This window comes from Henckelia pumila, chromosome 2 (genome assembly GCF_033568475.1).
Source record: "Henckelia pumila isolate YLH828 chromosome 2, ASM3356847v2, whole genome shotgun sequence".
Classification (NCBI taxonomy): domain Eukaryota; kingdom Viridiplantae; phylum Streptophyta; class Magnoliopsida; order Lamiales; family Gesneriaceae; genus Henckelia; species Henckelia pumila.
The window spans coordinates 29,457,837-29,477,791 of record NC_133121.1 but is presented as its reverse complement, the minus strand read 5'-3'; the positions used below and the strand labels follow the sequence as shown (position 1 = coordinate 29,477,791).

Below are 19,955 nucleotides of genomic sequence, written 5' to 3'. Positions count from 1 at the left end.
GTGCTTCACCTATCTCAAAGTCACCATATCGAATGGCTCCAGCAGAATTGAAAGAATTAAAGGAGCAACTCCAAGAATTGTTGGATAAAAATCAAATACGACCAAGTGTATCTCCTTGGGGAGCCCCGGTCCTATTTGTAAAAAATAAGGATGGTAGTATGAGGTTATGTATCGACTACCAAGAACTCAATAAAATCACAATCAAGAATAAGTATCCTCTCCCAAGGATTCATGATTTGTTTGACCAACTTAAAGGAGCTACAGTCTTTTACAAGCTCGATTTAAGGTCAGGCTATCACCAATTGAAAGTCAAGGCAAAATACATTCCGAAAACAACCTTTAGGACAAGGTATGGGCATTAAGAGTTCATGATGATGCCTTTCGGATTAACCAACGCACCGACAGCATTCATGGACATCATGAATATAGTGTTCAAGCCGTTCCTCGACAAGTTTGTGGTGGTGTTTATTGACAATATTCTCGTATATTCACCAAGTGAAGAGGACCACAAAGAGCATCTCTGGCTCACTCTCCAGACACTGAGAGAGAAAGAACTCTATGCCAAATTGAAGAAGTGCGAATTTTGGCTAAAGAGAGTCACCTTCTTGTGTCATATAATATCTAAAGACGGAGTATCAGTAGATCCCAAGAAAGTGGAAGCAGCCATGGATTGGCCCAGACCAAAAACTGTAACTGAAGTTCAAAGCTTTCTAGGTTTGGATGGCTATTATCAGAAATTTGTGGAAGGTTTTTCCTCGATAGCCATACCTCTCACCAAACTCACACAAAAGAATGCTAAATTAAACTGGGATGAATTGTGTGAAAAGAGCTTCGAAATTTTGAAGAAAAAACTGGCATCTACACCGATATTTATACTACCGACTGAAGGCAAGGATCTTACCATCTATAGCGATGCGTAAAAGGGAGGATTGGGATGCGTACTCATGCAAGATGGAAGGGTAATTGCTTATGCTTCAAGACAAATAAAGTCTTATGAGCAAAATTACCCCACGCATGACCTCGAACTAGCCGCAGTGGTCTTTGCACTAAATATTTGGAGGCATTATCTTTACGGTGCAAAGTGTGAAATATTTACTGATCACCAAAGTTTCAAGTACATATTTACTCCAAAAGAGTTGAATATGAGACAGAGAAGGTGGATTGAGCTATTGAAATATTACGACTTGACGATAATCTACCACCCTAGAAAAGCAAACAAGGTAGCTGATGTTCTATGTCGGAAGAACATGGGTAAGGTAATCCTAGCTTCACTCTCAGCACAACCATGTCTTTGAGAAACATTCAAGCTGATCAGAACCGAGATCATTCTCTAATGAAACTCAAGGATCAATTCAAAGAAAGAAAGGCACCGAATCTACAAATAGATCAAAATGGAGTCTTGTGGATAAAAGGACGGTTTTGTGTAACCGACATTGACAACATTCGTCGGGAAGTAATGTCCGAAGCTCACAAATCAAAATTTTTAGTTCATCCCGGCAGTACCAAGATGTTTAGGGATCTGAAAGGAAATTTTTGGTGGAATGGAATGAAAAAGGATGTTGCAGAGTTTGTTTCTAGATTTCAGGTCTGTCAGCAAGTCAAAGTCGAACATCAACAACTTGGAGGATTACTTCAATCCCTGGAAATTCCGGAATGGAAATGGGAGCACATTTTTATGGATTTCGTTATAGGATTACCCAAGTCAAGGCAGAGTCATGATGGGATATGGGTAATTGTTGACAGACTTACAAAGACAACGCACTTCCTACCGGTCCGCATGAATTATAACCTGGATAAGCTAGATACCCTATATATGGACAATATTGTGAGTTTACATGGGGTACCTGCTAGTATTTTTTCGGATAGAGATCCGAGATTTGTGTCCCGATTTTGGAAAATTTTTCAAGAAGTAATGGGAACCAAGGTTACTCTCAGTACAACCTACCATCCGCAAACTGATGGCCAAACAAAAAGAACAATTCAAACCTTGGAAGATATGCTGACGGCTTGTGCCCTAGACTTTAGTGGTAACTGGAGTGAACACTTGCCTTTAATCGAGTTCGCTTATAATAATAGTTACCACAGCAGTATTGGAATGGCGCCATACGAAGCCTTGTATGAGAGAAAGTGTCGTTCACTTTTGTATTGGGATGAAGTATGAGAGAAAGCTATCACTGGACCTGAACTCGTCCAAACGATGGTAGAAAAAGTGGCTATCATCAAGGAAAGACTCAAAGCTTCTCAAGATCGACAAAAGAGTTGGGCTGATATGAAGAGACGACCGTTGGAATTTGAAATATGCGAGAAGGCTTATGTAAAAGTCTCACCCATGAAGGGGGTAATGCGGTTCGGAAAAATTGGGAAGTTAAACCCGAGATATGTCGGACCATTTGAGATTTTGGACAAAGTAGGGACATTGGAATATAGACTGGCATTACCACCGGATATGTCAAGGATTCACAATGTTTTCAATGTATCACAGTTAAGAAAATACATCCCGAACCCAACTCATGTCCTTGAAATTGAACCCCTTATAATCGAAGGGAATCTAGATGAGGAACTTAAGTATGAAGAGGTTCCTATTCGAATTGTGGATACAAAGGATCAAGTGTTAAATAGACGGACCACTCCATACGTTAAGGTGCAGTGGTCTAATCATTCTGAAAGAGTAGCCACATGGGAACTTGAAGAGAAGATGCGGAAACTATATCCTTGTCTTTTTGAAGAGCAACTCAACTCAAGTTTTGAGAACAAAACTCCCAATAAGGAGGGTGGGTTGTGAGAACCCAACAATTCCAGTAGAAATGAAGAGCCATAATTGATAGAATTAGGAGCATATTTGTTAAAAATTCAAGGCTTGATGTTTAGAGTTGTAACAGCCAAAGAAATAAAGAGGAATGATGGCTCTTTATGGGAATTATTGGCCATGAATGGGAGGCCTTTCAGTTTATATTTTCAGCCTATAAATAGTGGCCAAATTCTGAATGAAGATCACACCCAAAAACTACAATTCTCGAGCACCAACTTACTATCATTTTCGGTTTTCTTGAGCTCCAGTTTGCTGCCATTTTTGGCTGAGTAGAGGCTGCTGAATTCTGTCCATATATCAGAGTTCTTATATAGCTTGATTCCCTCCTAAATTTGAATCACAATAGCAACAGTTCGAAGCTCAGAAATCTGCTCATTGTCGATCTTCAAGGCTGACCAGAAAGCTGGGAACTCAACATCGTTTCAAACAAAGTTTCTGTCCAAAATTCGAGGAGATTGCTGTCCAAAATTCGAGTAGACTTACTGCCCAACTTCCAGCAAACTTTGCATTCAAGTTTTGAGCAATCACCTACAGCAACCTAAGTCGGAAAGTTGTCCGAAGTCGATCCAAGAAGCAGCGCCGAAGTCGATCAAGGAACTACATTTTTTTGTCCAAAATCGAGCAACTTAGTTTCCTTAAGATCGAGCAGATTCTGTCTTGAACCTAGTTTGATATTTGCTCCAGTTCGAGGCTCTCCAACAACGTCTACTCCTACACAATTTTCTTGGAAAATCAAATACGATAAGTGGGCTTTCATACTTCTATTGTGTGATATAAGTCTTTACACTTATATTCATTCTTGAGTGAGTTTAAGCTTTATAAAAATAAATTACATATGCTTTTGAAAATTCGATCGACATGATACGTATGTTCGCTTCACTTTGATATGCTATTTGTTGGCTATTCGTTATATTATTTAAAGCATGTTAGAGTTATTTGGATTGTACTGTTAAGAGTCGATTTATGGTTAAGGAATTTCCAATGATTTGATTTGATATGGCCCTGATGCGGTGGGTTATAATAATCATTCATTTGGCCTCGCCCCTTAGAGGAGTAACATATAGGAGACTGATCAGTAAACCACGGAAAATCAGATAATTATCAGTGCAATGTTTGCTTTGTATTTGTGTCAGATTCAGCATGCTTAGTTTGTTTCGAGATTATAATATGTACATGTGTATATTTTGGTGTTTATCATGTCCGATCTGCCCCCACTTGCTGTGTGTTTTTACCAAAACACTTACCCTCTTACCTTCCTCCCAGATACCGAAGATCAGTTGGAAGAGGATGAGCAACATGCATTCTGAGGTTGGTGATCACGTTTTGGAGATATTATTAGTATATTTTGTGTTTTATTGTCGCTTTCGCTATTATCGTTTTCTTATTTTGCAAAGACATTTTTGGTTATGTAAAAGAGTGTTTGAAGGATATTTTTTATACTACATGGCTTGTTGTTTTACATTTCGAAATGTTAAACAACTCCGATGACACGTCTCGGTCTCGAGAAGTGACAGACACCCCATTCGACGGACAACCCGTCGAGTCGGATCCGACGGAACGACGGGTTTTAAACTCGTAAGCCGTAAGCAGACCGCCTATTGGCCAATCCGGTCACGGTTCCGGGTCAAAACCATTGACCCAGTTAACTGGCCCGTTGACCAAGGGCCGGGTAGTCTACTGATTGCTTATGTAATATTTGATATTTAACTTATTACTGGACACTTTAATAATAATAATAAATCTCTTTTGTAATTATACTCTTGAAGCTTTCAGAAATAAAACTTCTTCTGGTTTTATTGTAAGTTTCCTTGTTCTCTTTAAATTTTATTTTGTTATATAAATTTTTTATTTTTGTGTATTTAGCCTGAATGGCAGGCTAAACTATTTTGTACTAAATCATGATCTGACAATATAATTATTTATAACTTGGTTCTTATGTTGTTTATGGATTCATAAAAACATAAATCAAGTTATTATAGGTTAAATCACAGGTTCAAATATTTGATTAAAAAGTTCTCTTTTAGCTCTTTAGCCGTTTAGCCGTGTGAAGGCGTTTAGGCGTTTCCGAGCGATTTTTTTGATAATTGATAATCAAATTATTTGATAATATCCTATGTATGATTTGTAATATCCTATAATAATGTTTTATCTATGTTTTCCTGGTTTCAGAATGAAAAGATATTTATCCAACACATCATATGTGAATGGATCTCATAAACAAAGAGGATTTTATGAAAATCTCCTTTTGTCCACTAATACATTCTGAAACCAGGAAAACATAGATAAAGCATTATTATAGGATATTACAAATCATACATAGGATATTACCAAATAATTTGATTATCAATTCTCAAAAAAATCGCTCGGAAATGCCTAAACGCCTTCACACGGCTAAACGGCTAATGAGCTAAATGAGAACTTTTAATCAAATATTTGAACCTGTGATTTAACCTATAATAACTTGATTTATGTTTTTATGAATCCATAAACAACATAAGAACCAAGTTATAAATAATTATATTGTCAGATCATGATTTAGTACAAAATAGTTTAGCCTGCCATTCAGGCTAAATACACAAAAATAAAAAATTTATATAACAAAATAAAATTTAAAGAGAACAAGGAAACTTACAATAAAACCAGAAGAAGTTTTATTTCTGAAAGCTTCAAGAGTATAATTACAAAAGAGATTATAAGAGAGAGTAGTATTCTAAATTGCAGTGTACTTACAAAACTGAAAACTATCCTATAAATAGAGGGAAGAGCCGGACATGAAACCCCGGATTCCAATTTAAAAAATAAAACAGTATTAAAAATAATATAACTTTACTTTATAAAAGTAAATAATTCCAAACTACTTTATTAAAGTAGTGCACCAATTTCTTTGTGGTCCTCACCACTTTGAGTGGTCCTTGATGGCCATCATAACCATGCTAATATATTACGCAAGCCATTATTATGGCAATCACATCATGTCTCTTGGTAGTTGTTGATGAATGCATTCAGGAGTTTCCGGATATTTCTTCATACAATGCTGAAATTTAGCATTATGATATTTTATTGATTTCTTGGTGTCTTTGAGAATCCTCTTCCTTTGTAGATAAGAATAGTTTTTTTTAATACTCTTCTGCCTCTTATTATGGCCTTTAATAATGATTTGATCAAAATTCTTTTTCCACTGTATGTAGCAGAAAAATCTGGGATAGATATCTTTGTGTTCATCCATTATAATCCACTCTTTTTAATATTCTCTTTTAATGACTCTTTTAAATAATCAAAGACTTTATCAATGAAAAAGTCTATAATTTCTTCCTCAGGATCTTGTGCATCCTGTAACATTTGTCGATGGAATTTTGTATTACTTGATTCCGATGTCATAGAAGTGTCTGATTTTGAATCTGGGTATGAAAGATTTCTGCAAAGATCTTTCTTCATTTCTTCAAGATATAACTCAACCATTTTTTTTTTGGAATAAATCTCTGAATATTTTTGGGTAATAATTTTGAAAGTACTAGGAGTCTCTTTCTCTTTTTTATTTTCCAAATCATGCTTATAAGCTTTGATTTTCTCATTAATACTTTGAATGGTTTCATCACTATACACTTTTCTTGTCTCTGGGTCTTCTCTTATCATTTTTTCCCAGAATTTTGTTAAACTTTTTCTCCATAAACAAGGGATTCCTCTGTCTGTATAACCAGCTTGGGGTTTCCATTTCCAAATCCATGGAATACCGAATTCAATAAAGAACATGCAAGATGTCTTGCCTTCAATAGTATTAGAAGATAATTCTTGAATTTTTGGAGAACAGCCAATCCATTCTTCCATTAATCCTTTAAGGATTTCAGGTAAAATTTTTGCCGAGGGACCAAATATCTTCCACCAGTCTAAAAACCAGTTAGGAACTGGGTGATGAAAAACATTTTCGCAGACTTTTAAAAACCACGAATGTTTTCTTTTTTGATTTTCATAAAATAAGGTTTTATTAAAACCTTCTACATAATCCCAATAATTGAATTTAAAATTCATTTTATTGTATGAAAATTCTTTTTCAACTAGTGGAGATATTCCCCATTCTTCAATAGATATAATCTTTTTGGCAATGAATTTTGAGAAGTTATAAACTCCTTGTTGTTGAGTATTACCAGAAAAATGAGTAATTTCCACGGTATTAGTGGACAAAAGGATATTTTCATAAAATCCTCTTTGTTTATGAGATCCATTCACATATAATGTGTTGGATAAATATCTTTCCATGATAGTCCACGGAGTTTCCATCCATTGGATGTCTTTTTCTTCTATAAGAAAAATCAAGTCTTGATATTCACTCTCAATATATTGAGAATCATTATCATTTTCTTTTATAATATTAGCATATGATGCCGATGAATCTGGAATATTACCTTCTTTTTCTTTTTTCTGTTTCAAGAATTCTTGAAACTCATCATATAATGGATTATTTTTGTCTGGAGTATTACTCCCCGATGAACTAGCAATATTCTGAGCTATAAGCTTTTTATTGCCATGTTGAGCAATTATTTGAGGAGATGCTCCTCTTCCACCTCTTCCTCTATAAGAGGAATGATTTCCCCTACCAGGATTACTCATACCTGTAAATATGACAAGTATTCTCGAGTTAAGAAATCAGGCAGATTATTATCTTCACCTTTTTTATAAATAATTTCAAAATCAAAAGGCGCTAAATGAGCTTGCCATCTAGCAAACATTTGCTTAGAAACATCATGTTTAAAATCTTTTTGAAACATAAATTTAGCAGATCTACAATCTGTTTTAATTATAAATTTTTGATTATATAAATCATCTTGAAATTTTAAAACACATCTAACTATAGCAAGAATTTCTTTAGCTATGGTAGCATAATTTTTCTGAGCACCATTCCATTTACCAGAATAAAATCTAACAAGATATTCTTGTTTGGTATCAGGATTAACCTGTTTAAGAATTCCTCCAAAACCTATATCAGAAGCATCTGTTTCAATAATTTTTTCCCATTGGGGATTAGCCAACATAAGACAAGGAATATTTTTAACCTTTTCCTTTATTTTTCTAACAGCCTCAGTATGTTCTATAGTCCAAGGAGGGGGATTCTTCTTGAGTCTATCATATAAAATAGCAGAATCATTAGTAAGATTTTTAATATAGGAAGATATATAATTAAGACTTCCTAAAAATCTTTGTAACTGAGTTTTATCAGTTATTTTATCAGGAAATTTAGAACCAAATTCTATACTTCTTTGTATAGGAATAATTTTTCCTTTTTCTATCATATGACCAAGGAATCTAATATTGGTCTGAAATAAAGACATTTTTGGTTTTGATATAACAAGACCGTTTTGAATAACTACTTTTCTAAATATTTCTAAGTGTTTAAAATGAGATTCAATGTCTTTAGAAAAGACTAGAATATCATCAATATAAACAATGATAAAATTACTAAAAGGATAAAATATATCATTCATAATTTGTTGAAAGTCTGAAGGGGCATTCTTCAGTCCAAATGGCATAACTGTCCATTCGTAATGTCCTATTGGAACATTAAAAGCAGTTTTGTATCTGTCAGATTCTTTTATTTGAATCTGCCAATATCCTGATTTTAAATCAAACTTTGAAAATATTAAAGCATTAAAAAGTCTATCTAATAAATCTTTTTTGTTAGGAATAGGATGCCTAATCCATTTCAAAACTTTATTAAGAGGTTTGTAATTTATTACTAACCTGGGAACTCCTCTTTCCTTCTCTGAATGTTTATTAACATAAAAAGCAGTACAAGACCAAGGAGACTGAGAAGAAGTTATCAACTTCTTATCTAATAAAGATTTTATTTCATTCTTACATAATTCTAAATATTCAGAATTCATTTGACAAGGACGAGCCTTGGTAGGAATGCTTTTTTCATCAAAAGTTTCCTCATAAGGAAGAGAAACAATATGTTTCTTTCTATCCCAGAAAGCATTGGGATGATCATTACAGATTTCTAAAGAAAATTTATTATGAACAAATTGAATTTTTTCCTGTAATTTAGGATTCTTCAATTTTTCTTCAATAGTTAAGGAACTGACTTCCTCTTTTAAAGAATTTATATGAAAAATCTTTCTATCAATTTTATCCTGCAACTCATTTAAAATTCTATTAATAGGTTTTGTAATGAACTGAAAAGAAATAGGTTTTCCTTCAAAGGTACCTGTGATACCTTTTTCATCTATATGAGTTAAAGGATAAATTTTATAAATAAAAGGAAGACCAAGTATAAGTTGGCTAGAAATATTTTTAGCAAGTTAGAAGCTAGTAACAATACAATTCTTATCCTTGCAAATATAAGCTTTAGGTAATTTATAATTTATATCAAGGGGTTCTCCACCTGCATGAGATAAAGAATGAGTAGTCTTATGAAAATATTTTGTAGGTATAAGACCTTCTTGTATAACATTTAAGTCAGCACCACTATCAATCATAGCAACAAAATTTTTCTTATAAGAGTTATCAATTAAAAGGGTAATATTAGTATACCACTTTTGAGATATAATCATGCTCAAAACAGAAAGATGATTGTCATCAAATAAAGATAATTTTTGAAAATAATTCTCCTGATCATAATCATTTTCAGTATTCTGAAAATTTCTTTGATCATAAACTTTTTCTTTTCCTTTCTCAATTTGATTAATTCTTTTATGAAGAACTAAATTATCATTTTGTAAAATTTTTACTTCTTTCTTGAGATTATTAATCTCATGAACTAAATCTTGAATAGTCACCGAATGTTGGTCTCTTCCTTCTGTTGTATATGAACATCTGGTTTAATCTGAATTATAGCAGAAATAATCATTTCAATTCTATTATGTAAAGAAGTAATTTCTTCTCCTAAAATAGTCAAATAAAGATTAGTGTAATTTTGTTTTTCCAAAATTTGGTTAATATGTTTAACAGTAACCTGCAAAGCATCATTCTCAAACAATTTAGAGAAAGAAGCAAAACTTAAAATTTTATTATTCTTTTCAATTTGAAAAGATTGCTGAGGAGGATACAAAGATTTCTGTATAGAACCAGAAGAAAGTTTATAAGTTCTTTCAATAACATTGATATAATCAATCACATAAGTTCTAATAAATCAAGGAACAAAAGGAATTAATTTATTATGCTTTTCGCAGAAAGAATAGAATTCATATCTTATGATATCATATTCTTTTTCAGAAAAACTTTGAAAATACCAATTTCTGAAAAGATTCCATTTTGGAAGATAAAATTCAGAATTAATCTTTTGCCTAGCAAAAGATCCTTTAGAAAAATCAAGTTTGGGCGTACTATCCATAAAAACAACTATATAAAATTCATTTTTGATATTGTATCAGTGTCTCTAATATTTTGAACATTATGAATACCATGAACAATATTATTTTTAATAATTAATTCATCAACTACATCCTCTTTAGAGGATTGAGATCCATAGTCTTCTCTTATTTGAGAAGTGGATGCTCTGGATGATTGAGGTATATCAATCATATAGTCTACAGGAGAAATATGAGAATACATAGATCTCGTTCTGGAAAGTGATCTAGCAGAGGAAGGCAATAATCTTCTTTGTTCATTATGAAACTGTATTTCTACAGATCATTCATTATTTTGAATAATATTTTGTAAATCACTATTTATAATAAGATTTCTAGGAACAACTTGTTCAATTTTCCAATTTTCAAGAAATATAATTTGTTTCCATTTGATAGATCTACGAGTAGTGATCTTAGATCTACTAAAATTTGTCTCTATAAGAATTGTTTCATTCAAATCTTTATCTACTCTTTTACACATAGGATTTAAAGTAAATAAAGGTTTAAAATATATTCTATAACAGATACATATAACTTCTGTTCCAGGAATATAATTATAACCATGAGTTTTAACATTTAATGTCAAAACATCAAGAATATTTATATCAGATAAAGATAAAGAGAGATTTGGATAAACATCAAAATATACTGGTCTATGAGCCAGACTAGACTGAATTATTCCCATAAGGGATTGTTTCCAATTTAAATTTCTACCATCACGTAAAGCTGCTAAAAAGCTTTCTGGTAGTCCTTCTAAAGTAAGAGGTTTAAAAGCAATTTGCACTAAACCTATATGTAAAAACTTATGAGTTTTTTGAAAAGGTAAAATATCCTTTTTGTTTAATAAACTAATTACCATCTCATTTCTATGAAGATGAATAGATTTTTCAGTAGTTTTTACTACTTGTTTTAAACCTAATCGTTCAAAAGTTCCTAATTTATAAACCAATTTTGGTTCTACTTTAGGAATAGTCCATTTGTTTAATAATTTCAAATTATTAGGAATATCATATTCTTCAATAATACTGTTTTGAACAATATCATTATTGATCTTAGAAAGATTCATTTTTATGAAACTTTTGTACTAAATCAATCACTAAACAATACATTATTTACCACCATGGCTCTGATACCATTCTGAAACCAGGAAAACATAGATAAAGCATTATTATAGGATATTACAAATCATACATAGGATATTAAATAAGTAGGATTAATAAGACTTTCTGTCTTATTATTATCAGATGAATTACTATCCATTTTATCAATGATACTAGAAATTAAACTAGGATCCTTAATCCTCTTAAGAAATTCTAAAATATTATTATTATCGAGAACATTAATATTAATATCCTCAAATTGAGACATAAGTTTATAAAACTCATCATTATCATCTTTCCTAGTGCATACTTGTCCTTGAATACAAGCATTACAATCCTCAGTATCGGAATCTGAGATAATCGAATCATTTTCTAAGGCATTAATATCCTCAGAACTATAAGATTCTTTTTCTGAACTATTTTCAGAATCAGAAGTTAGAAAGATATTAAATAATTTTTCTTTAATACTATTATCTATATCAAGATTTTTAATCTTTTCTTTTGTCCAACACTTATTAGCATAATGACCTTCTTTACCACATTTATGACAAATAACTTTATATTTTTTCTTGGGATATGACTTTTTCTGTCTACGTAACTCTTTACGTTTTTCTTTCTTATCTTTTTGTTTTTCAGATAAGTGACGACGTTTTTTATAAAATCTGTGAGATCTATTAGATCTACTAGTCTCAGGTAAATTATTCTTATCTTTAGGCATATCAATACCAAATTGGTCACAAAATTTACCAAGTTGTCTTTTTTCTAATAAATTTTATCTTTTTATTTGTTTATCTAGCTTTAATTCATTACAAAGAGCTAGACCTTCTTGGATACAAGTGCTAATAAGTTTTTCATAAGTATAACTATCATAAGGAATAGACAAATTATCTTTTCTTAGAATTTTTCTAACTCTTTCAGCAAATAAACCTGGAAGACCATCAATAAATTTGGCTTTCCATTGACTAGTATTACAGTCATGTAATTCATAAATTCTAGATAGAAAAGTATCTTTATACCATCTAAAATCAGTAAGAGTTTTGCAACGTAAATTACTAAGCAAAATACGAATATTCTCACTATTATCAGTAAATCGACCTGTAAAATGATCAATCATAGTCATGATTAAAGTATATATTGCATTCTCAGTGGGAATATTATTCTCAATTTTTATAGTTCCTAAAATTTTATCTCTATGAGTTTGAGATAAATAATTATCCCACCAACCTTTAAGTTGGCCAGTAAAGCCTGCTGTAAGCATTTTAGCAATATTTTTATCAGTATTACCATTATTCTTACAAACAGTGCTATACATAAGCATACGGTGAGCAATATTATAAATATGCTTATCTGCAAAACCATCAATATTCCATTCATAAATGCTTTTCCCATTATAATTATTAGAAATAATATATTCTTGTTCTTCATTAAGAACATCCATAGGAGTAGGTCTACTATAATAATATTTATTATGAGTAGGTCTATCAGCCCATTTTAATTTATTTATTTCATTATCTAAGATAGAAAAATTATCATCCATTTTGCCATCTAAAGTGGAAACATTAAAATTTTTAAATTTTTCTTCTATGAATTTTTCTAATTCTGACATGGAAGATTTTATTTTAAAATCTTTGATATCAGGAGGAGGCTGAATAGAAGAAGAAGCTATGGAGACAATGTTGGTCTCTTCCTTCTGTTGTATATGAACATCTGGTTTAATCTGAATTATAGCAGAAATAATCATATAATAATAATAATAATAATAATAATAATAATAATAATAATAATAATAATAATAATAATATTATTATTATTATTATTATTATTAATAATTAATAATAATAGTAATAGATTTATAGTAAATCAATGTTTTCATAACCGAACCGGTGATCGAACCGGTCTACCTTCAAAAAATGGTCCAACCGGTCCGACCGTTTTAACCGGACGGTCGGACCGAAAAACCGTTTATATAATATAATATAATTAATATTATCTTTTAAATTTTAAAAACCTAAAATATGTATATAAATAGACAAGAATATATTTATCATAGTTTAAAAAATAAAAAACTATATAAATATATTCAAAATATTAATTATAGTAATATATATATTTTTAAAAATTAATTAATTAATTAAAAAAAACTCTAATAATACTAAAATAATATTTTTAACGAAGTACAAATTCCAAATAATCATGTATATGTATATAATAAAATTTTAAATTAAAATTTAAAAGACTAATTTTTAAAAAAAAAATTGAAAAATCGGTTCGACCGATTTTTTGGCCGGTTCTTGGCTGGTTCGACCGATTTTGATCGGTTCTTGACCGATTCTGAGCAGTTGAACCGTTTAAACGGTTTTTTGGGGTGTTTCGAACAGGACCAGAGACCTGTATCCGATCGAATCGGCCGGTTCGATCCGTTAAAAACAGTGTAATAAATAATAGGATAAACATTTGATATTTAACTCACTCGAAACTTCAACCTTGTCACTATAAATTTGATTATAAATGAAATGAGGATGAAAAATAATAATTATTTTAAAATTAAATTAAAGCTTATATCCTTGCCGGAGTGGTACGTAAAATCCGATAAAATCAACGGTTTAGCGATGGTGGTGGTTGGGGCGGTGCTGAGCGGGACGCTGGTCTACTACCACTGCGCTTACCGGAATTCCAGCATCGTCTCCCTATTCGCCGATGTCTTCATCGTTCTCCTCTGTTCTCTCGCCATCCTTGGCCTCCTCTTCCGCCATATGAACGTCGCCGTCCCGGTGGACCCGCTCCACTGGCAGATCTCCCAGGACTCCGCCACCTCCTTCTTCGCCTGTCTCGCCAACACACTCGGCGCCGCCGAGTCCGTCCTCCGCGTCGCCGCTACCGGCCACGACAAGCGCCTCTTTTTCAAGGTACTTTTCACTCGATTCAAACCAAAATCAGATGGTTTTCTGATCGAGACGGGGAGATAATATTTCATAATCGTGTGGTGGCCGCAGGTGGTATGCAGTCTGTATGTGCTATCGGTGATGGGCAGAGCTCTCTCAGGTTTCACGGTTGCATATATAGGTATATCTTGTTGAAATTTTCTCCATTATCTCTTTACTTTTATGCATTCAATCAAACCTCCGATGTTGCAGGGTTGTGCTTATTTTGTCTGTATAAGTTTGTTGAGAATTCACAGAGCAGCAGCATAGGTCTGCCAAGATTTTCTTGGATCAGAAATTCTTTGCAGGATAACAACTGATGATCTACAAGATCAGGCCACCACTTCTGAATCATCCATTTTTCCTTGTTAGAAGATGATGTTTACATATAAGAAATGAGAGTATTGATTAATATAGGAACCAATTTACTTCCACTTGTTTCTGTATAATGAATGTTCTCAACTTCAAGTAAAATTGAACTTTCATTTCTCGTTCTTTCACGCAACGCATGAGTTACCTCTCTGTCAATTTGCTTCTTGGATTGCTTATATTGTTGTTGCATAGTTCAATTTTGTGGCTCTCGAAGTTTGAAGAGGCATCTTGGCACTTGTGAGATATATATACTATACATATTTATCATGAGAAATGTCATGAGAACAAGATCATATTCGTCTTCCGGTGGTACCTACAAAAATGAATTACTCCAAGTGCAACCAATTTTAATTCTCACGAGTATGTGAATGTATGTGCATAGAAAATACGAACACAAGACGAGAAAAACTTATATAAACATATATATATACATACACAAGTACATGTATCTAACTAGCTACATAGATTTGGAGTTGCTCTTGCAGGCTACATGACACTTCTCTAATAACTGCTCAAAAGCACGTTCATCACAAGGAATCCTTAATCCCCCTTCTTTCTCGTATCCAAATTCTTCTGCAGCCGTTTCCATCACAATCCTAAATTCGGGCACAGACAGGAATCTAGTCGGGACGAGGAATCTACATTGTTCTGAACCCACGTATACCGGCACAAATCCTTTAGGGATCTTATTTTTGTGCTTCCCACCACTGCCATTATTGGAGAGTAACTGATCATCGCCGATCAACGAACGCCTCTCCTGGTGCTGCGTCAAAGAAGCTTTAGTTTTGTTGTGCCTGGGGCCAACTTCAATCAGATGGCACACCAAGTTCTTTATTTTCTGTGAATTCATGACAAAACCAGACCCAGATCGATCCAAACTCACCAATTTGTTCCTCATGAAGTAACTAAAGAATCCAGAAGGGTAATAAACGTTTACAGCTATCTATCTCATATAGCACGCATAAGAATCACATGGATTGTATATACGAAAATGAACGAATAAAAACTGAAGTTTTTGTACACCAATTCATGTAGCAGGAAAAAAAATGTTCCCTTCCTGCAAGAAAAATTGGCAGCTTAGAAATTTTTTCCTTTTGTTTAGTCGATGCTTCTAAAATTGGTGGGTATGCAAATTATGGGTGAAAAACATGTGGTTTCCCAAATTCTACTTATTCAAACTACTAATAATAGTCAAAGTTATGGTAGCCAAACAAAGCACAACCGGAGGACTGCATGCTGCCACCAATTGTTAATTATATATTCGAAGTTCTTATATTTCGTACCTCATAGCAAATGACTGGTCATCGTCGTGAATACTTGTCAACGAGCACCTTTGCTTCATCTGGTGCGAAGAACCGTGCCTGCGCATACATTCGATTTATAATGAAAGAGTGGCTTGAAGAATTAGGTTGTGAAAACTAAAAAGGGACATTTTTTGTGGTCACCTGTATGAACATCCTTTCTGCATCACCTCTGCTCCCATTCTGTTTTAGCATTATTCCCTACAGAAATCAAGATTCAAAAGCCATGCAAGCTTGGTACTTAAAACATAAATAATTTTGTCACTCAAATCAACCTTAGCTAAGTAACCCCTGAAATCATCAGGGTGGTTAGCAATGAGTTGATCATAAACAGAAACTGCATCACTGATGTGACCCCAATCTGCGTAGGCTTTCCCGAGAAGCAAGTTCACCTGAGAATTTAAAAATACAGGACACTTGACTTTAATCACCACACCTATATGCTAAATCTAATGCTTTATCTGAATATAAATTACAGTAACAGGTCTACCCAAAATGGTAAGTTGCCACAATCATGGGTCAAGGAATCAAGTATGGATTGCATGTTTTTATGGACTGAACCAGATGTATATGCCAAAAAAAATGATATTTAAAAGCTTGACAACTCACTTGAATGGGATCCACAGCAGAACTTGTTCCAGCCATGTCGTTATTATTGCTGGACTTTTCTTTATCCAGCCTTTCACGAGATGCCAGGAGCACTTGAACAGCCTACAAATGAACCACATACATTGGCACTGAATGATAAGCAGTCACGTTACAATATTAACCCCAAACGGTTCGCTAATCAAAAGAAGGCTATACATAAATTTGATTGAGTTGTATCAATGAAATTTGAAATACTCTAGGAATAAATTACAGCATTCATGCTGATAAACAACCCTCCATTGAGAGATAAAGCAAGGTAATTTTGAACAACCTGATCAGGTTTTTTGGAAGCTAGCAATGCATTTGTAAGACCACGAAGGACTTCAAAATCGGTACTCCTTGATGCCTGCAGGTAAGTAAAGGAGGGTATTCAGCCATGGAGTAATATTACCTCAACTACCAGTTCTCCTGAGATATGAAAAGGACTAGTTTTGTTTTTTTTTTTTGCATGTTTGTGCATGATATAAGTAGTGACAAGGATATACAGCTCACAAGAAGGTCAACCTCATGCAGGAATTGCTAAAAAGTTACAAAACAGTTATTCCCTGATTTTAACTTGCGAATGAAGTATGGAAAAACAATAGTGTTCCTTTTAACATATATTGAATCACGAGTCCAAGTTACATTGTGGACAGTGTTTTCAAGTGAAATAAATAAAATCCTCAAGAACAGGATTCAGTAACTAAACAAGGGTGTGGGTGGGTTAGGTATCAATATATGGAAGGGGAACAAAGCGAGGTGGGTAGCCCTTTCCTCCGTGAATTGCCACACCCTTCACACCAAACAAATCGCAAGCCCATAAGTCTAAAATATACTAACCATGGAAGCACTTCTGTATGCATTTGCACTTCCCTCATAGTCTTGGAGCGCATATTTGACTTCACCAAGCAAACGGAAAACATCAGGGTCATTTTCCTTTTTCTGCATATCAAAGTAGGTCAATTAGAAACAGAAGGCCCAGCATCAGATATTTACAATCTGCAGATGTTTGTAATGGTAACAAAATTAACAGCAATATACGGCAAACCTCACTCAATTTTTCAAGCAATGTTGCAGCTCTTTTATATTCTCTCATTTCCGCCAAGGTCACTGCAGCTCCCTGTAAATATGCTTGAATAAACTTGTTTGTAAGGGTTTAACATGGCCAACAGCAAGCTTAAACCATAAACTGGTGCAGTTTAGGTCTTGACTTTCTTTCATCTATTTAAAATAAATTGTTTAAAAAGCCACAACAAGAATTATCTGAGGTGGTTTCCCACAAACTCGAGCAGTTGCGTAACATGATTAGTATCTTATCAGGATGTATTTAGATCAGCCACCATAGAACAAACAAGACATGAATCTTGGCCCCAGGTACATTGTTTATGAGCATAAAAGGCTTGCAAAAAACAGGCAGGAGGCTTTGCTTGGTCAGAGTGGCAAAATACAAAAGTTAGGACCACTTCTACACTTGTTCCAAAGCTATCTTGTTCTAGAGTTTAGCAGTGCAAATGCTTCCCTAGAGTTTTCGAATAGTGAACATCTAAATATTGCAGGTCAGATCTCCAGATCATCTGACCTGCACATTTGCACATAATTTTTTCTTGAACAAAATGGTTTACTAATTATGTTATATGATGGACTGATTTAGTAATTGACAATCAAAGGTGTTGCAGCATAATAAAAAAATAAATAAAATATAATCTCACATGTGACATTACTACTCACTTCGAGCGCAGTTGAATCCTCAGGAGATATAGCAAGTGTTTGTTCAAATTTCTTCAGCCTCTCCTGCGCAACATCAGAATACCTTATTGTTAAAAACTCTAGTACTGACAGAGACAGAAAGGGGAAAAACAGTTGTTTGGGGGGGGGGGGGGGGGTGGGGGGTCGGTCTCTTTTAAACAATAAAATCAACGCAGGTAAAGCGAAAACCAAAATAATTAAATCAAGTGAATGGTTATACAGGTCTGGAGAACATATACATAGGATAATTACAAGTACAACAACAAGAAATGTTGCATAGATTTGACTTGACTGAATACAGCATGCACAAGAAAATTTTAAACAAGCGACAGGGCTTTAAGAGCTATTAGGATTTTACGTGTGTTAGCAATGACAAAGGAAGCTGTGGATAGAAATGAAACTTCACAGTTATAATCTTAGAACATTGCTAAAAAATCCAAGAATGTCAGGCTAACCTCCAAATTTGCTCTCTCTTCTTTCGAAATTTTTTCATCAGCTAAATCAGCCTCCCTTGTAATGCTGCAATACAATTTCAATGGGTATATCAGAAAGTTGCAGATGGTCGAACTTTCATATTAAAAATCTAAACATGTTGACACTTAAGGAGTTCAAGCTTGGCCGAATGTATGGACATAGATTTTCAATGATGAGTTTGATTCGACGCATCTGCTCAAGTGTAGATAATGGGAACAAGGCACGAAGTTGGCAACTGGATCAAAAGCCCTCAAAGTCCCTGTCTTGAAAGACATTTGTGTAGAGCAGGCAATCACTCCTCTAATTAAAATACACGGTACACAGCATGACACAAAATATTCTTGAAAATCCTGACACAACAAAACTTCAGGAGCTTATCACTCCCGCATGTGCCAAGAACGTTCTATAAATTCATACCTTCCAGAAGGGAGAAAGTCTCCAAGAGTAAAAACCAACCCAAAAGCAATGACAGCAATTCCAACTCCAATCTACCAGAAAGCATTGAATCGGCAATCAATTAACCCGGATGCATAAAAGTAAGTTACTGGTAATCATGATATTACCTTAGTTCCCAGTCCCACCGAGTCTGTGCTACTACTAGTCTGAGTGGGAGCATCATAATCAATTGCCCCATATTGATTCTCCTCCTCTGCCTTTTTTTGGGCAAGTGCCGACCTTACAGGCGACAGGAGTTTATGGTCATCGTGTCATAATAACTTAAATAACCAAATCCAAGATGTATCTTTTCAAGTGTCTGCAAAACTAGAACGGAAAATTACTTTTTAACTTGTTCTAGGCGTTGCTGGAACTCCAGATCATCGGGAGAAATGTACTTCATTTTGCCACCAGTTGAAGAACTTAAGCCCGGAGCCTCTGCAACAAAGATTATATACATATTATTAAAAAAAACAATTTTTTTAAACAGAATAGAAAGCAGGAACAGCGTTACTGCCAACTTACGGTAAGGTGAAGTGGTGGAAGATTGCTGAGAAGAAGATGATTTCCTGTCCCAGAAAAGCGAAATCATGAGCATAATTAATAAGTGTAGTGAAGAAAAGACATGAAAATGAAGCTGAACTTTTTATCGGCCTTTCTGGAGTTGGACCCAAAGCCGCGATTTGGGGTGGAAGAGTCGGCGCATAAGATACAGAGCCTCCTGCGGGGATGGGAAGGCTGAGTTGATTTGACACGGTAGAGATAGGGAAGGGGAAGAGGAGTCGCCATTGCTATCCTTTCCTGTTTTGGTTTCTCAGGCACATTGGGAG

General features: G+C 33.9%; 4 protein-coding genes across 6 annotated transcripts; 3 read left to right on the top strand and 1 right to left on the bottom strand.

Moving 5' to 3' along the window:
• The first annotated feature begins 410 nt into the window (after window positions 1-410).
• Window positions 411-920, top strand: LOC140877443 (uncharacterized mitochondrial protein AtMg00860-like). The gene has a single exon (XM_073280980.1). The coding sequence runs from the start codon at window positions 411-413 to the stop codon at window positions 918-920; it is 510 nt and encodes a 169-aa protein (XP_073137081.1).
• A 1,277-nt stretch (window positions 921-2,197) lies between these two features.
• On the top strand, window positions 2,198-2,782 carry LOC140877442 (uncharacterized). Its single transcript, XM_073280979.1, has one exon. The coding sequence runs from the start codon at window positions 2,198-2,200 to the stop codon at window positions 2,780-2,782; it is 585 nt and encodes a 194-aa protein (XP_073137080.1).
• A 10,973-nt stretch (window positions 2,783-13,755) lies between these two features.
• On the top strand, window positions 13,756-14,679 carry LOC140884629 (reticulon-like protein B23). Its single transcript, XM_073291440.1, has 3 exons — window positions 13,756-14,155; window positions 14,243-14,312; window positions 14,384-14,679. The coding sequence occupies exons 1-3, from the start codon at window positions 13,763-13,765 to the stop codon at window positions 14,488-14,490; spliced, it is 570 nt and encodes a 189-aa protein (XP_073147541.1). The 5' UTR covers window positions 13,756-13,762; the 3' UTR covers window positions 14,491-14,679.
• Window positions 14,680-14,943: 264 nt separating this feature from the next.
• On the bottom strand, window positions 14,944-19,955 carry LOC140880722 (uncharacterized). Of its 3 annotated transcripts, none has more exons than XM_073285410.1 (15): window positions 19,769-19,955; window positions 19,651-19,694; window positions 19,470-19,563; window positions 19,254-19,365; window positions 19,108-19,178; window positions 18,672-18,735; window positions 18,199-18,261; window positions 17,519-17,590; window positions 17,311-17,412; window positions 16,763-16,837; window positions 16,453-16,554; window positions 16,119-16,235; window positions 15,988-16,044; window positions 15,826-15,903; window positions 14,944-15,599 (listed from the first exon to the last, which is right to left on the bottom strand). In XM_073285410.1, the coding sequence occupies exons 1-14, from the start codon at window positions 19,912-19,914 to the stop codon at window positions 15,844-15,846; spliced, it is 1,179 nt and encodes a 392-aa protein (XP_073141511.1). In that variant the 5' UTR covers window positions 19,915-19,955; the 3' UTR covers window positions 14,944-15,599; window positions 15,826-15,843. The 3 variants fall into 3 exon arrangements, with proteins under 3 accessions (XP_073141511.1, XP_073141510.1, XP_073141509.1); XM_073285409.1 differs by having other exon boundaries at window positions 14,944-15,380; XM_073285408.1 differs by having other exon boundaries at window positions 14,944-15,305.

What these genes read in the sequence shown, in the direction of transcription:
- LOC140877443 (XM_073280980.1), top strand. Translation starts at nt 411, where the DNA reads ATGGACATCATGAATATAGTGTTCAAGCCGTTCCTCGACAAGTTTGTG.
- LOC140880722 (XM_073285410.1), bottom strand. Translation starts at nt 19,914, where the DNA reads ATGGCGACTCCTCTTCCCCTTCCCTATCTCTACCGTGTCAAATCAACT. An exon ending in CGCCTAGAACAAGTTAAAAA is followed by an intron (nt 19,366 to 19,469) that starts GTAATTTTCCGT and finishes GTCGCCTGTAAG; the next exon opens with GTCGGCACTTGCCCAAAAAA. An exon ending in CTGCTGTGGATCCCATTCAA is followed by an intron (nt 16,236 to 16,452) that starts GTGAGTTGTCAA and finishes TTAAATTCTCAG; the next exon opens with GTGAACTTGCTTCTCGGGAA.
- LOC140884629 (XM_073291440.1), top strand. Translation starts at nt 13,763, where the DNA reads ATGAGGATGAAAAATAATAATTATTTTAAAATTAAATTAAAGCTTATA. An exon ending in ACAAGCGCCTCTTTTTCAAG is followed by an intron (nt 14,156 to 14,242) that starts GTACTTTTCACT and finishes TGGTGGCCGCAG; the next exon opens with GTGGTATGCAGTCTGTATGT. An exon ending in TTTCACGGTTGCATATATAG is followed by an intron (nt 14,313 to 14,383) that starts GTATATCTTGTT and finishes CCGATGTTGCAG; the next exon opens with GGTTGTGCTTATTTTGTCTG.
- LOC140877442 (XM_073280979.1), top strand. Translation starts at nt 2,198, where the DNA reads ATGGTAGAAAAAGTGGCTATCATCAAGGAAAGACTCAAAGCTTCTCAA.